The 14,519-nt window shown below is 38.8% G+C and overlaps 1 protein-coding gene across 1 annotated transcript in view; it reads right to left on the bottom strand.

Moving 5' to 3' along the window:
- Window positions 1-349: 349 nt before the first annotated feature.
- GUCY1A2 (guanylate cyclase 1 soluble subunit alpha 2) overlaps window positions 350-14,519 on the bottom strand; it is a 479,090-nt gene continuing 464,920 nt past the window's right edge. Inside the window, exon 8 of the mRNA XM_086339009.1 lies at window positions 350-744. Coding sequence (XP_086195135.1) covers window positions 537-744 — 208 coding nt within the window. The 3' untranslated portion in view covers window positions 350-536. The remainder of the gene's footprint in view (window positions 745-14,519) is intronic.

The following is a 14,519-nucleotide window of genomic DNA, read 5'->3' as shown; positions in this document are numbered from 1 at the left end:
AAAAATAGGTAATATCCCTAAAATATTTTGCAGTTACAGTTTTTCCTGCTGGGAAGTTTACCACACTGCCAAGATATATGTATGAAATGTCTGCTCAGAAAAACAAAATTAGAAAATATTCCTCTCATACCAACTCACTAAATGTAGGAATATATAATCAAAACTGGCTTTCAAAAGCAATACAAATATATAAAGATACCTATATGTGTGACAAACAAGAAAACATGGACTGTTGATTAGTTTTGAATGGGCCCCACATTTGTAATTAATTAAAATACATATATATGTATTATACATATATAATATATATATGACCTAAATCACTCATAAGAACGAATACATTGCCCCCTTGCTCTCCAGGTTTTTTATTGACAGTCATAACCCATCTTTTTCCAGGATTATTGCCTGACATAACAGAAATTCCACTGTTTGTTCTCAACAAAGCAGTGAAAGAGAAATCTCTCTCTTCATTCTCCTGTCATGACCCATGTTCTGGGCTTGTGCTTTTTGGAGGAGTCTTTGATCTGCAGCAGGTCTCAGAGGCTTGTCTCCCGGAGGAACATAGTGCCAATGTTGTAGGAAACCTTTTTTATTTTCGATGAAGAAAGAGAAGGCTTTGGCTGCTTAGGACCAGTTCTTACCTCCAGGAAATAGCAGATACCAGGGATTTCTTTTGGAAAGTTGTCTGGAAGCTCTTCACGGGACCGAGGAATGAATGTGAAACTTTCTTCTCGTTTTAATAATCTAAGAAGAAAATATATAATGTGAATCATATGGGCAGGAGAGATGAGAAAAAATGGACACAAACTTTAGAGAATCAGGAAGCCTATAAAAGACTGCATGCATGTGTGCTTAATAGTGTCTCACTCTTCATTAGTGCGTGGACTGTAGTTCCCCAGGGTCTTCTGTTTATGGGATTTTCCAGGCAAGAATACTGGAGTCGGTTGCCATTTCCTCCTCCAGGGTGTCTTCCCAACCCAGGGATTGAACCTGTGTCTCCTGCATTGGCAGGCAGATTGTGTACTATTGAGCCACCTGGGAAGCCTGATAATAATGAATTAAAAAAGCAAAGTTGTTCCTGGTACTACTTGACAATATTTGTTCAAAGTTGATTTGATTTTTTGTTTAAAAGGCTAAAGAAACTGCATAATACATGTTTTTATTCAAACATGCAAGATTTACCCTTTCTGTTTTAAAAATCTGCCTAAAGTCTGGAACATTCCTTCAATGTTTTATAGACTCTGAATAAGCTTTAAATCCTATGTGTCATTCATATAAATCAAGTTTTTAGCTTTGTAGAACAGTCATAACTCAATGTGTCTGTGATATCTGGTTACTATTTTCTAGCAATACATATTTTGTAAACTTACCAGCATTTATTTGTCAAATAGATTGACTCTTCCAGTCATAAAGACAATTTTCTAGTGTACTAATATTGGAGATTTATTCTTGACCAATTCTAGGAAAGGTTCAGTTTAATAGCCATACATAGAAAAGTGTCCTAGCATTTCAATTTTTAAAATTATTTATTTATTTATTTGAGTGCATTTAGTGGGTCTTGGTTGCAGCACACAGGATCTTCACTGCATCTTGCAGGATATTTCCTTGTGGTATGCGGACTCTCTAGTTGTGACATTCGGACTCCAAAGGAAATGGGCCCAATAGTTGCAGCTCACAGGCTTATATGCTCCAGGGCATGTGGGATCTTAGTTCCTCAACTAGGGATCAAATCCACATCCCCTGCATTGTAGGCAGATTCATAACCACTGGACCACCAGGAAGTCCCCAGCAATTCAATTTAATTCAACAACTCTTATGGGTTACAATTATTGCCCTAGAAAAGTATCCTAGATACTGTTGTGAATACAATGATAGGCAGAATACAACAACCTAAGAAGCTTCAAGTTTTGTCAACAGACAAAGACACAGAGAAAAAAGAAACAGAAAGTAAAAACTGAATAAGCAAAGAAAAGTCACAGTAATATAAAAGTAATATAACACAATAGACTAGGGACTTCCCTGGTGGTTCAGTGGTTAAGGATCCAGCTTCCAATGCAGAAGACACAGGTTTGATCCCTACTTGGGAAACTAAGATTCGGCATGCTGTGGGGAAACTAAACCTGCATGCCACAACTTCTGAGCCTGCCTGCCTCAACTAGTGAGGCTGCTCACTGCAAATACTGAATCACTCTGATGCTCATACCACAATGAGAGAGAAGCCCATGTGCTGCAACGAAGAGCCTGTGTGCTACAATGGAAGATCCTGCATGCCACAAAGATCCTAAGTGCCTCAACTAAGATTCAACACAGCCTATATATATATATATATTATACACACACACACACACACACACACACACACACACACACACGGGCTTCCCTTGTAGCTTGGGTGGTAAAGAACCTACCTGCAGTGCAGGAGACTCCCCTTCAATCCCTGGGTTGGCAAGAGCCCCTGGAAAAGGGAATGGCAACCCACTCCAGTAATCCTGCCTGGAGAATTCCATGGACAGAGGAGGCTGGTGGGTTACAGTCCCTGGGGTCACAAAGAGTCAGACACGAATGATCAACTAACACACACACACACACACACACACACACACACACACCAATTAATTAATTAAAAATGACCAAAAGGCTAGATGCCATAAAAAAGGTTAATCCACAAAGGTGTTGAAGTTCAGAGAGGGTTTCCAGTGGGAGGGCTACTAAACTCTCATGAATGAAATGGTATTTAAAGAGAGGCAGAATTTCAACAAATGAACGTGGGGAGCAACATAATCAAAGATTTAGATACAAGAAAATTATGATCAGGATCAACATGTTCCAACCATCGGATTTTATTTTAGAAGAGGTAAGAATGAGAGTTAAAGCTGAAGCAGTAGGTTAAGACAAACTTTAAAGTCTGAAACTAAAACTTTAGACTTTATTTGGAGGCACAGTAGAGCTAAACCTATCACCCTTTCCCTAAAAACAACTCATTTTCCTAAGACACATAAATGTTAACAGGAGATTGAAGTTATGCAGGATAAGAGATAGATTGAGAAGAAAGGAATCATTGTGACAGGGAGAAGGCAAAGTCAAAAAAGCAGTTAGTGTAAGGAGAAGAAGCAATGTTTGAAAAATTTAAGATCATTACACAACAATAATAATCTTTATACTAAAGACGGAAAAACCATGTCTTCTCAAATGTTCTTAACGGATAAAAATATTATTTGAAAACAATAGTTGGCAGTATTAAGAATTCTTAAAAAGTGAGCAATCTATATTTACTTTTATGAATGATAGGTGAAGTATTTTGTCTTGAAAAAGTATTTTTTAAAAATATTTTATTCTTATTTGTTCAATTTATTTATTTACTTTTTTATTTCACATAAAAATACACATATAGGGTATAGGTGATTTACAATGATACATTAAATTTAGGTGTATAACAAAGTGGTTCTTTTTCAGATTCTTTTCCCACATAGGTTACAATAGACTATTGAGTAAAATTCTCTGTGCTATAAGTAGGTCCTTGTTGATTACCTTTTTTATATACGTAGTGTATATATGTTAAACTCCTAATGTACCAGTCTGCCTCATCATTATCCTTTGGTAACCATAAGATTGTTTTTGAAGTCTCTGATTCTGTTTCTGTTTTGCAGATAAATTCATCTGTATCTTTTGAGTCTACATAGACGTGGTATCACCTAGATAGCATATTGAAAAGCAGAGGCATTACTTTGCCAACAAAGGTCCATCTAGTCAAGGCTATGGTTTTCCCAGTGGTCATGTATGGATGTGAGAGTTGGACTGTGAAGAAAGCTGAAGACTGAAGAATTGATGCTTTTGAACTGTGGTGTTGGAGAAGACTCTTGAGAGTCCCCTGGACTGCAAGCAGATCCAACCAGTCCATTCTGAAGGAGATCAGCCCTGGGATTTCTTTGGAAGGAATTATGCTGAAGCTGAAACTCCAGTACTTTGGCCACCTCATGCAAAGAGTTGACTCATTGGAAAAGACTCTGATGCTGGGAGGGATTGGGGGCAGGAGGAGAAGGGGACGACGGAGGATGAGATGGCTGGATGGCATCACTGACTCGATGGATATGAGTTTGAGTGAACTCTGGGAGTTGGTGATAGACAGGGGCCCTGGCGTGCTGCAATTCATGGGGTCACAAAGAGTCGGACACGACTGAGCAACTGAACTGAACTGAGAAGTGGTATCATATGATATTTTTCTTTCTCTGCCGACTTCATTTTGTGATAATCTCTAGGCTCATCTATGTTGCAACAATTAGCAGTATTTCATTCTTTTATATGGCTCAGTAACATTGTATTTCATATATTTACCACATTTTTTTAATCCATTCATCTGTCAATGGACATTTAGGCTGCTTCCATGTCTAGGCTATTATAAACCATGCTGCAGTGTACATTGTGGTGCTTGTATCTTTTGAATTATGGTTTTCTCCAAATATATCCCCAGGGGTAAGGCACTGTTGGCACTGGAAGTAGAATCCAGACCTGTTAATTCCTAATAAAGTTTAGTCCTGTGGGCGCAGGAGGGCCGAGTGGAGCTACTCCACGTTCAAGGTCAGGAGGGGCAGCTGTGAGGAGATACCCCTCGTCCAAGGTAAGGAGCAGGGGCTGCACTTTGCTGGAGAAGTTGTGAAGAGATGCCCCATGTCCAAGGTAAAAGAAATCCAAGTAAGACGGTAGGTGTTGCGAGAGGGCATCAGAGGGCAGACACACTGAAACCATAATCACAGAAAACTAGTCAATCTGATTACATGGACCAGAGCCTTGTCTAACTCAATAAAACTAAGCCATGCCGTGTAGTGCCACCCAAGGCGGGCGGGTCATGGTGGAGAGGGCTGACAGAATGTGGTCCACTGGAGAAGGGAATGGCAAACCACTTCAGTATTCTTGCCTTGAGAACCCCATGAACAGTATGAAAAGGCAAAATGACAGCATAATGAAAGAGGAACTCCCCAGGTCAGTAGGTGCCCAATATGCTACTGGAGATCAGTGGAGAAATAACTCCAGAAAGAATAAAGGGATGGAGCCAAAGCAAAAACAATACCCAGTTGTGGATGGGACTGGTGATAGAAGCAAGGTCTGATGCTGTAAAGAGCAATATTGCATAGGAACCTGGAATGTTAGGTCCATGAATCTAGGCAAATTGGAAGTGGTCAAACAGGAGATGGCAAGAGTGAACGTCGACATTCTAGGAATCAGCGAACTCAAATGGACTGGAATGGGTGAATTTAATGCAGATGACCATTATATCTACTACTGTGGGCAGGAATCCCTCAGAAGAAATGGATAGCCATCATGGTCAACAAAAGAGTCAGAAATGCAATACTTGGATGCAATCTCAACAATGAAAGAATGATCCCTGTTCGTTTCCAAGGTAAACCATTCAATATCACAGTAATCCAAGTCTATGCCCCAACCAATAACACTGAAGAAGCTGAAGTTGAATGGTTCTATGAAGACCTACAAGATCTTTTAGAACTAAAACCCCCAAAAGACGTCCTTTTCATTATAAGGGACTGGAATGCAAAAGTAGGAAGTCAAGAAACATCTGCGGTAACAGGCAAATTTGGCCTTGGAATACGGAATGAAGCAGGGCAAAGCCAAAAGAGTTTTGCCAAGAGAACATACTGGTCATATCAAGCACCCTCTTCCAACAACAAAAGAGAAGACTCTACACATGGACATCACCAGATGGTCAACACTGACATCAGATTGATTATATTCTTGGCAGCCAAAGATGGAGAAGCTCTATACAGTCAACAAAAACAAGACCAGGAGCTGACTGTGGCTCAGAACATGAACTCCTTATTGCCAAATTCAGACTTAAATTGAAGAAAGTAGGGAAAACCACTAGACCATTCAGGTATGACCTAAATCAAATCCCTTATGATTATACAGTGGAAGTGAGAAATAGATTTAAGGGACTAGATCTGATAGAATGCCTAATGAACTATGGACTGAGGTTCGTGACATTGTACAGGAGACAGGGATCAAGACCATCCCCATGGAAAAGAAAAGCAAAAAAGAAAATGCCTGTCTGGAGAGGCCTTACAAATAGCTGTGAAAAGAAGCGAAGTGAAAAGCAAAGGAGAAAAGGAAAGGTATAAGCATCTGAATGCAGAGTTCCAAAGAATAGCAAGGAGAGATAAGAAAGTCTTCCTGAGTGATCAGTGCAAAGAAATAGATGAAAACAACAGAATGGGAAAGACTAGAGATCTCTTCAAGAAAATTAGAGATACCAAGAGAACATTTCTTGCAAAGATGGGCTTGATAAGGAGAAATGGTATGGACCTAACAGAAGCAGAAGATTTTAAGACGAGGTGGCAAGAATACACAGTAGAACTGTACAAAAAAGATCTTCATGACCAAGATAATCATGATGGTATGATCACTCACCTAGAGCCAGACATCCTGGAATGTGAAGTCAAGTGGGCCTTAGAAAGCATCACTATGAACAAAGCTATTGGAGGTGATGGAATTCCCCTTGAGCTATTTCAAATCCTGAAAGATGATGCTGTGAAGGTGCTGCACTCAATATGCCAGCAAATGTGGAAAACTTAGCAGTGGCCACAGGACTGGAAAAGGTCAGTTTTCATTCCAATCCCAAAGAAAGGCAATGCCAAAGAGTGCTCAAACTACTGCACAATTGCACTCATCTCATACGCTAGTAAAGTAATGCTCAAATTCTCCAAGCCAGGCTTCAGCAATATGTGAACCATGAAGTTCCAGATGTTCAGGCTGGTTTTAGAAAAGGCAGAGGAACCAGAGATCAAATTGCCAACATCCGCTGGATCATTGAAAAAGCAAGAGAGTTCCAGAAAAGCATCTATTTCTGCTTTATTGACTATGCCAAAGCCTTTGACTGTGTGGATCACAATAAACTGTGGAAAATTCTGAAAGAGATGGGAATACCAGAGCATCTGACCTGTCTCATGGAAGCAACAGTTAGAACTGGACATGGAACAACAGACTGGTTCCAAATAGGAAAAGGAGTGCGTCAAGGCTGTGTATTGTACCCCTGCTTATTTAACTTATATGCAGAGTACATCATGAGAAATGCTGGGCTGGAAGAAGCACAAGCTGGAATCAAGATTGCCGGGAGAAATACCAATCACCTCAGATATGCAGATGACACCACTCTTATGGCAGAAGTGGAGAGGAACTAAAAAGGTTCTTGATGAAAGTGAAAGTGGAGAGTGAAAAAGTTGGCTTAAAGCTCAATACTTAGAAACCTAAGATCATGGCCCCATGGGACTGAGATCTAGTCTCATTACTTCATTGGAAATAGATGGGGAAACAGTGGAAACGGTGGCAGACTTTATTTTTTTGGGCTCCACAATCATTGCAGAAGGTGATTGCAGCCATGAAATTAAAAGACACTTACTCCTTGGAAGGAAAGTTAGGACTTCACTGGTGGCCTAGATGATAAAGCATCTGTCTACAATGCGGGAGACCAGGGTTCGATCCCTGGGTTGGGAAGATCCCCTGGAGAAGGAAATGGCAATCCACTTCAGGACTATTGCCTGGAAAATCCCATGGACAGAGGACCCTGGTAGGCTACAGTCCATGGGGTCGCAAAGAGTCGGACACGACTGAGCGACTGAACTGAACTGAACTGAGATAGCATATTGAAAAGTACAGACATTACTTTGCCAACAAAGTTCCGTCTAGTCAAGGCTATAGTTTTTCTAGTGGTCATATATGGATGTCAGAGATGGACTGTGATAAAAGCTGAACGCAAAGAATTGATTCTTTAGAACTGTGGTGTTGGAGAAGACTCTTGGAGTCCCTTGGACTGCAAGCAGATCCAACCAGTCCATTTTAAAGAGATTAGTCCTGGGTGTTCTTTGGAAGGACTGATGCTGAGCTGAAACTCCAATACTTTGGCCACCTCATGTGAAGAGTTGACTCATTGGAAAAGACTCTGACGCTGGGAAGGATTGGGGGCAGGAGGAGTAGGGGACGACAGAGGATGAGATGGCTGGATGGCATCACTGACTCAATGGATATGAGTTTGAGTGAACTTCAGGAGTTGGTGATGGACAGGGAAGCCTGGCGTACTGCGATTCATGGGGTCGCAAAGAGTCGTACATGACTGAGCGACTGAAATGAACTGAACTGAAGACTAAAATATTTTTTCTTAAATAGTGTTATTGCAGTATAATTGACATATAGCACTGCATAAGTTTAAGGTGATCTGCTGAAATTACTTACACCATAAAATAGCTACCACAATAAGTTTAGTGAGCATCTTATGCATACATGCTCAGTTGCTTCAGTTGTGTCTGACTCTTTTTAAACCTATGGACTGTATCCCACCAGGCTTTTCTATCCATGGGATTCTCCAGGCAAGAATACTGGAGTAGGCAAGAATACTGGAGAAGATTGCCATGTCCTCCTCCAGGGGATCTTCTGGACCCAGGGATCAAACCTGCAGCTCCTGCATTGCAGGTGGATTCTTTATCATGAGCCACCAGGGAAGCCAGTGAACATATCATAGAGATCAAAATTAGAGAAAAAAAATCCCTTTGATGAGAACTGAGGGTTTACTCTTAACAACTTTCAAATATAACATGCTGCTGCTGCTGCTGCTAAGTCACTTCAGTCGTGTCCGACTCTGTGCGACCCCTGAGACGGCAGCCCACCAGGCTCCTCCGTCCCTGGGATTCTCCAGGCAAGAACACAGTCCTGTTAATTACATTTTTCGTGTTGTATCTTACATCTTCAGTACGTATTTATCTTATAACTTAGTTTGTCCATTTTGACTACATTCATCCCATTTCTGCTCCCTCCAACCCCTTCTGGTAACCACAAATCTGATCTCTTTTGCTATGTTTGTTTAGTTTTGAAGTATAGTAGATCTACAATATACTATTTTGTTTTCTGCTACACACAGTAGTGATTTGATATTCTATACATTTCAAAATAATCACCATGATAAGCTTAGTTACCATATGTCATCATATAAAGATATTACATAATTACTGAAATATTGCCCACACTGTACATTTGATAATCATAACTCATTTATTCTATAATGAGAACTTTGTTTCTCTTAATCTTCTTCAACTATTTCTCCTGCCCCCAACATCTTCCTCTCTAGTAACCATCTGTTTGTTCACAGTATCCATAATGCTGTTTTTGTTATGTTTGGCCACTTGTTTTGTTTTTTAGATTCCACACAAAAGTGAAATTATGCAGTATTTTCCTTTTCCTGTCTGACTTATTTCACATAGCATGATACCTTCTAGAGCCATCCATGTTGTCTCAAATGACAGGATTTCATTTTTTTTAATAAATGGGTAATATTCCATTATATGCATATACCATATCTTCTTTATCTATTCATCTATCAATTGACACTTAGTTTGCTTTCATATTTTTGTCTTTGTTATAAAGTTGCAAGGAACATAGAGGTGTATATCTTTTCTTATTAGTGTTTTTGTTTTCTTTGGATAAACATCCAAGAGTGGAATTTGTGGGTCATATGATAGTTCTACTTTTAATTTCTTTTTCAATTGTAAAGTAGGATAATTGCTTTATAATATTGTGACGGCTTTTGTCACACATCATCATGAATCAGCCACAGGTATACATATGTTCCCTCCCTCTTGTATCCCCCTCCTATCTGCCTCTCCCACCCACCTCTATAGGAGTGACAGAGCACCAGCTTTGGGTTCCCTGTGTCAGGCAGCAAACTCCCACTTGCCACCTGTTTTACATTTGGTAATTTGAATGTTTCAATGCTATTCTCTCATATCATCCCAACCTCTTCTTCCTCCATTGTGTCCAAAAGTCTGTTCTTTATTTCTGTGTCACATTTGCTGCCCTGCACGTAGGATCATCAGTACTATCATTCTAGATTCCATGTGTATGCATTAATATATGACATTTGTCTTTCTCTTTCTGACTTATTTTGCTCCGTATTATAGGCTCTAGATTCATTCACCTCATTAGAACCGACTCAAATGCATTCCTCTTTATAGTTGACAATAGACTGGTTCCAAATAGGAAAAGGAGTATGTCAAGGCTGTATGTTGTCACCCTGCTTATTTAACTCATATGCAGAGTACATCATGAGAAAGGCTGGGCCGGAAGAAGCACAGGCTGGAATCAAGATTGCCAAGAGAAATATCAATAACCTCAGATATGTAGATGACACAACCCTATGGATGAAGTGAAGAGGAACTAAAAAGCCTCTTGATGAAAGTGAAAGTGGAGAGTGAAAAAGTTGGCTTAAAGCTCAACACTCAGAAAACTAAGATCATGGCATCTGGTCCCATCATTTCATGGGAAATAGATGGGGAAACAGTGGAAACAGTGGCAGACTTTATTTTTGGGGGCTCCAAAATCACTGCAGATGGTGATTGCAGCCATGAAATTAAAAGACGCTTACTCCTTGGAAGGAAAGTTATGACCAACCTAGATAGCATATTGAAAAGCAGAGACATTACTTTGCCAACAAATGTCTGTCTAGTCAAGGCTATGGTTTTTCCAGTGGTCATGTATGGATGTGAAAGTTGGACTGTGAAGAAAGCTGAGCGCTGAAGAATTGATGCTTTAGAACTGTGGTGTTGGAGAAGACTCTTAAGGGTCCCTTGGACTGCAAGCAAATCCAACTGGTCCATTCTAAAGGAGATCAGCCCTGGGATTTCTTTGGAAGAACTGATGCTAAAGCTGAAACTCCAATACTTTGGCCACCTCATGCGAAGAGTTGACTCATTGGAAAAGACTCTGATGCTGGGAGGGGTTGGGGGCAGGAGGAGAAGGGGACGACAGAGGATGAGATGGCTGGATGGCATCACTGACTTGATGGACATGAGTCTGAGTGAATTCCAGGAGTTGGTGATGGACAGGGAGGCCTGGCATGCTGCAATTCATGGGGTCACAAAGAGTCGGATACGACTGAGCGACTGAACTGAACTGAACTGAACTGAATAGTCCATCGTGTCTGTGTATCAAAACTGCCTCATACATTCATCTCCTGATGCACATCTAGGTTGCTTCCATGTCCTAGCTATTGTAAATAGTGTTCCAATGAACACTGGGGTATGTGTGTTTTTTTCAACTATGGTTTCCTCAGGCTCTATGCCCAGTAGTGCAATTGCTGGGTCATATGGAGTTTTATTCCTAGTTTTTAAAGGAATATGCATACTGTTCTTCATAGTGGCTGCATCAATTTTCATTCTACCAACAGTGTAAGAGGGTTCCCTTTTCATCACACTCTCTCCAGCATTTATTGTTTGTATATTTTTAAATGATGGTCATTCTGACTGGTGTGAGGTGATACCTCATTGTAGTTTTGATTTGAATTTCTCTAATAGAGAGTGATATTGAGAATCTTTTCACTTGTTTACTAGCAATCTTCATGTCTTTGGAGAAATATCTGTTCAGGTCTTCTGCACACTTTTTTGATTGTGTTGTTTATTTTTCTTGTATTGAGTTGCATGAACTACTTGTATACTTTGGAGTTAATTCTATGTTTGTTGTTTCATTTGCTATTATCTTCTCCCATTCTGAGGATTGATTTCACATTTCTCATAGCTACCTTTGTGTGAAAAACCTTTTTATTAGGTCCTTTTGTTTCTATTTCCATTCCTCTAGGAGTTGGGTCATAGATTCTCTTGCTGTGATTTATGTCAGAGAGTTTCTGCCTAGGTTTTATAGTTTCTGGCCTTACATTTAGGTCTTTAATCCATTTTGTATTTATTTCTGTGTATGGGGCATTAGGACATGTTCTAATTTCATTCTTTTGCACTTAGCTCACCAGTTTTCCCAGCACCACTTGTTGAAGAGACTGTCTTTTCTCTATTGTATGTTTTTGCCTCCTTTGTAAAAGATAATGTGTCCATGGCTGCATGGATTTATCTCTGGATTTTCTGTCTTGTTCTATTGGTCTATATTTATGTTTTTGTGCCAGTATCATACTATCTTAATAACTGTAGCTTTGTAGTATAGTCTGAAGTCAGGAAGGTTGATTGGAAGAGGTCAGTTTTCATTCCAGTCCCAAAGAAGGGCTATGCCAAAGAATACTCAAACTATCATATAATTGCACTCACTTCACATGCTTATAAGGTTATGCTCAAAATCCTTTAAGCTAGACTTCAACATATGTGAACTAAGAATGTACAATCTGGGTTTAGAAAAGGCAGAAGAGCCAGAGATCAAATTGCCAACATTCATTGGATCATAGAAAAATCAAGGAAGTAACAGAAAAACATCTACTTCTGCCTAATTGACTAATTTAAAGTCTTTGACTATGTGGATGACAACAAATTGTGGGAAATTCTTAAGAGATGGGAATACCAAACCATCTTACCTATCTCCAGAGAAACCTGTATGCAGGTCAAGAAGCAATAGTTGGAACCAGGCATGGAACAATGTACTGTTTCAAAATTGGGAAAGGAGTATGACAAAGTTGTACATTGTCACTCTGTTTATCTAACTTATATGCAGTATACATCATGTGAAGTGCTAGGCTGGATGAATCACAAGCTGAATCAAGATTGCCAGGAGAAATATCAACACTCTCAGATATGCAGATGATACCACTCTGCTAAAGGAGAGTAAAGAGCTAAAGAGCTCCTTTAGGAGCTAAAGGAGGCTAAAGAGCTTCTTGCTGAGGGTGAAAGAGGAGAGTGAAAAAGCTAGTTTGAAACTCACATTAAAAAAACTAAGATCATGGCATTTGGTTTCATCACTTCATAACATATAGAATGGGGAAAAGTAGAAGGAGTTACAGATTTTATTTTGGGGGGGCTCCAGAATCACTGTAGATGGTGACTGCAGCCAAGACATTAAAAGATACTTGCTCTTTGGAAAGAAAGCTACGACAAACATAGAAATCATGTTTAAAGGAGAAGACATCCTTTTCCTGACAAAGGCTTCTATAGTTGAAGCTATAGTCTCTCCAATAATTATGTACAGATTTGAGAGTTGGCACATAAAGAAGACTGAGTGCCAAATAATTGATGCTTTTGAATTGTAGTGCTGGAGAAGATTCTTGAGATTTTCTTGAACAGCAAGGAGCTCAAACCAGTCAATCCTAAATGAAATCAACCCTGAATGTTGGAAGCACTGATGTTGAAACTGAAGGTCCGATACTTTGGCCACCTGATGTGAACAGCTGACTCATTGGAAAAGACCATACTGCTGGGAAAGATTGAAGGCAAAAGGAAAAAAGAGACAATGGAGGATGAGATGGTTAGACAGCATCACTGACTCAATGGAAATGCATTTGAGCCAAGTCCAAGATATAGTGAAGAACAGGGAACCCTTGCATGCTGGAGTCCATGGAGTCAAATGTGTCAGATATGACTTAGTGACTGAACAAAAACAAAGTTTAAAGGTGACTTCTCCCAATATATTCTATTTTCTTACCTTTAAAATGTATTCTCATAATAAAAATTATGGTCTTTGTTTGAAATTAAACTCCTTTGTTTTGTGAGGAATTGTAACATACTTATATACTTAATATAACAATCCAATATATTAATAATACAATATAAAATTTTGCAAATTCCTTTAAAGAGCAATGTGCATAAATGAGAAAAAGTGATAAACAGAAATTGACTTAGAAAAGTTTGATTACCTGCCAAATCTTGAATTTTGAAAGAAAAAAATAAGTTCACAAAGCATTATTATTTTTAAAATTTAGTAAAAATGACATTACAATACATATAATAGCTATGTGATTTTGCCTAGTTAGCTCTGTTAGTTATTTCTTTAAAGATATTCATATGTTAGAAATTTCCTTCTATTCCCACAACCTCAGTCTTAGCTCAAGTCTGGAACTGTAATATTGTCTTTTAATAGTTATATTTCCTCTAGTTTTCCCTATTCCCTCCATGTGAAACATTACCTCTAAATAAGTTTTTCTTTCATCATGTTTCTTGTGGACTCAAATGTATGCAATGGGTCTCTAATAGCATATATCAAAGTTGAAAATAAAATAAATTCTCAGCCTTGCTAGATGTACTTTATATTGGAATAATTTTAGATTTAGAGAAGTATTGAAAGGATAGTACAATGAGTTCCCCTATACTATTTACTCTGTTTTCCTAGTGTTAACATTTCACATAACTCTTGTATTTATTTGTCATAACTAAGAAATCAATTATAGTATGCTATCAATATTAACTGAACTGAAGGCTTTATTTAGATTTTACTATTCTTCCACTAATATCCTTTTTATTTTCCATAATTTAGTGTACAATTTTTGGAAATAATATAGACCTGCTGATTTTTTTCTAACTCATGAGGAAACAGAAGACAAGATTATTCACATGTCTTACCTAGGGTCATAAACTAATTAGAAGCAGAAAATTAAGGTGAACTTGAGTTTCCTGATATTGATATTTTTTTGTTTACCCAATCACTTATTTAATCAGTCAGAAACAATTAAGGAATCTTCCAAACTATGGGTCACTTTGCATCTAATGTATTAGAAAAAAACATTTTTCCAGAAAAGTACACACAATAGTCTTGTATCACTGATC

The sequence above is a fragment of the Bos grunniens genome, chromosome 15 (genome assembly GCF_055505025.1).
Source record: "Bos grunniens cultivar Pamir isolate PY7600 chromosome 15, Bosgru_T2T1.0, whole genome shotgun sequence".
Lineage (NCBI taxonomy): Eukaryota > Metazoa > Chordata > Mammalia > Artiodactyla > Bovidae > Bos > Bos grunniens.
Note: the sequence above shows the minus strand (reverse complement) of the source record. Positions and strands in the feature narration are given on the sequence as shown.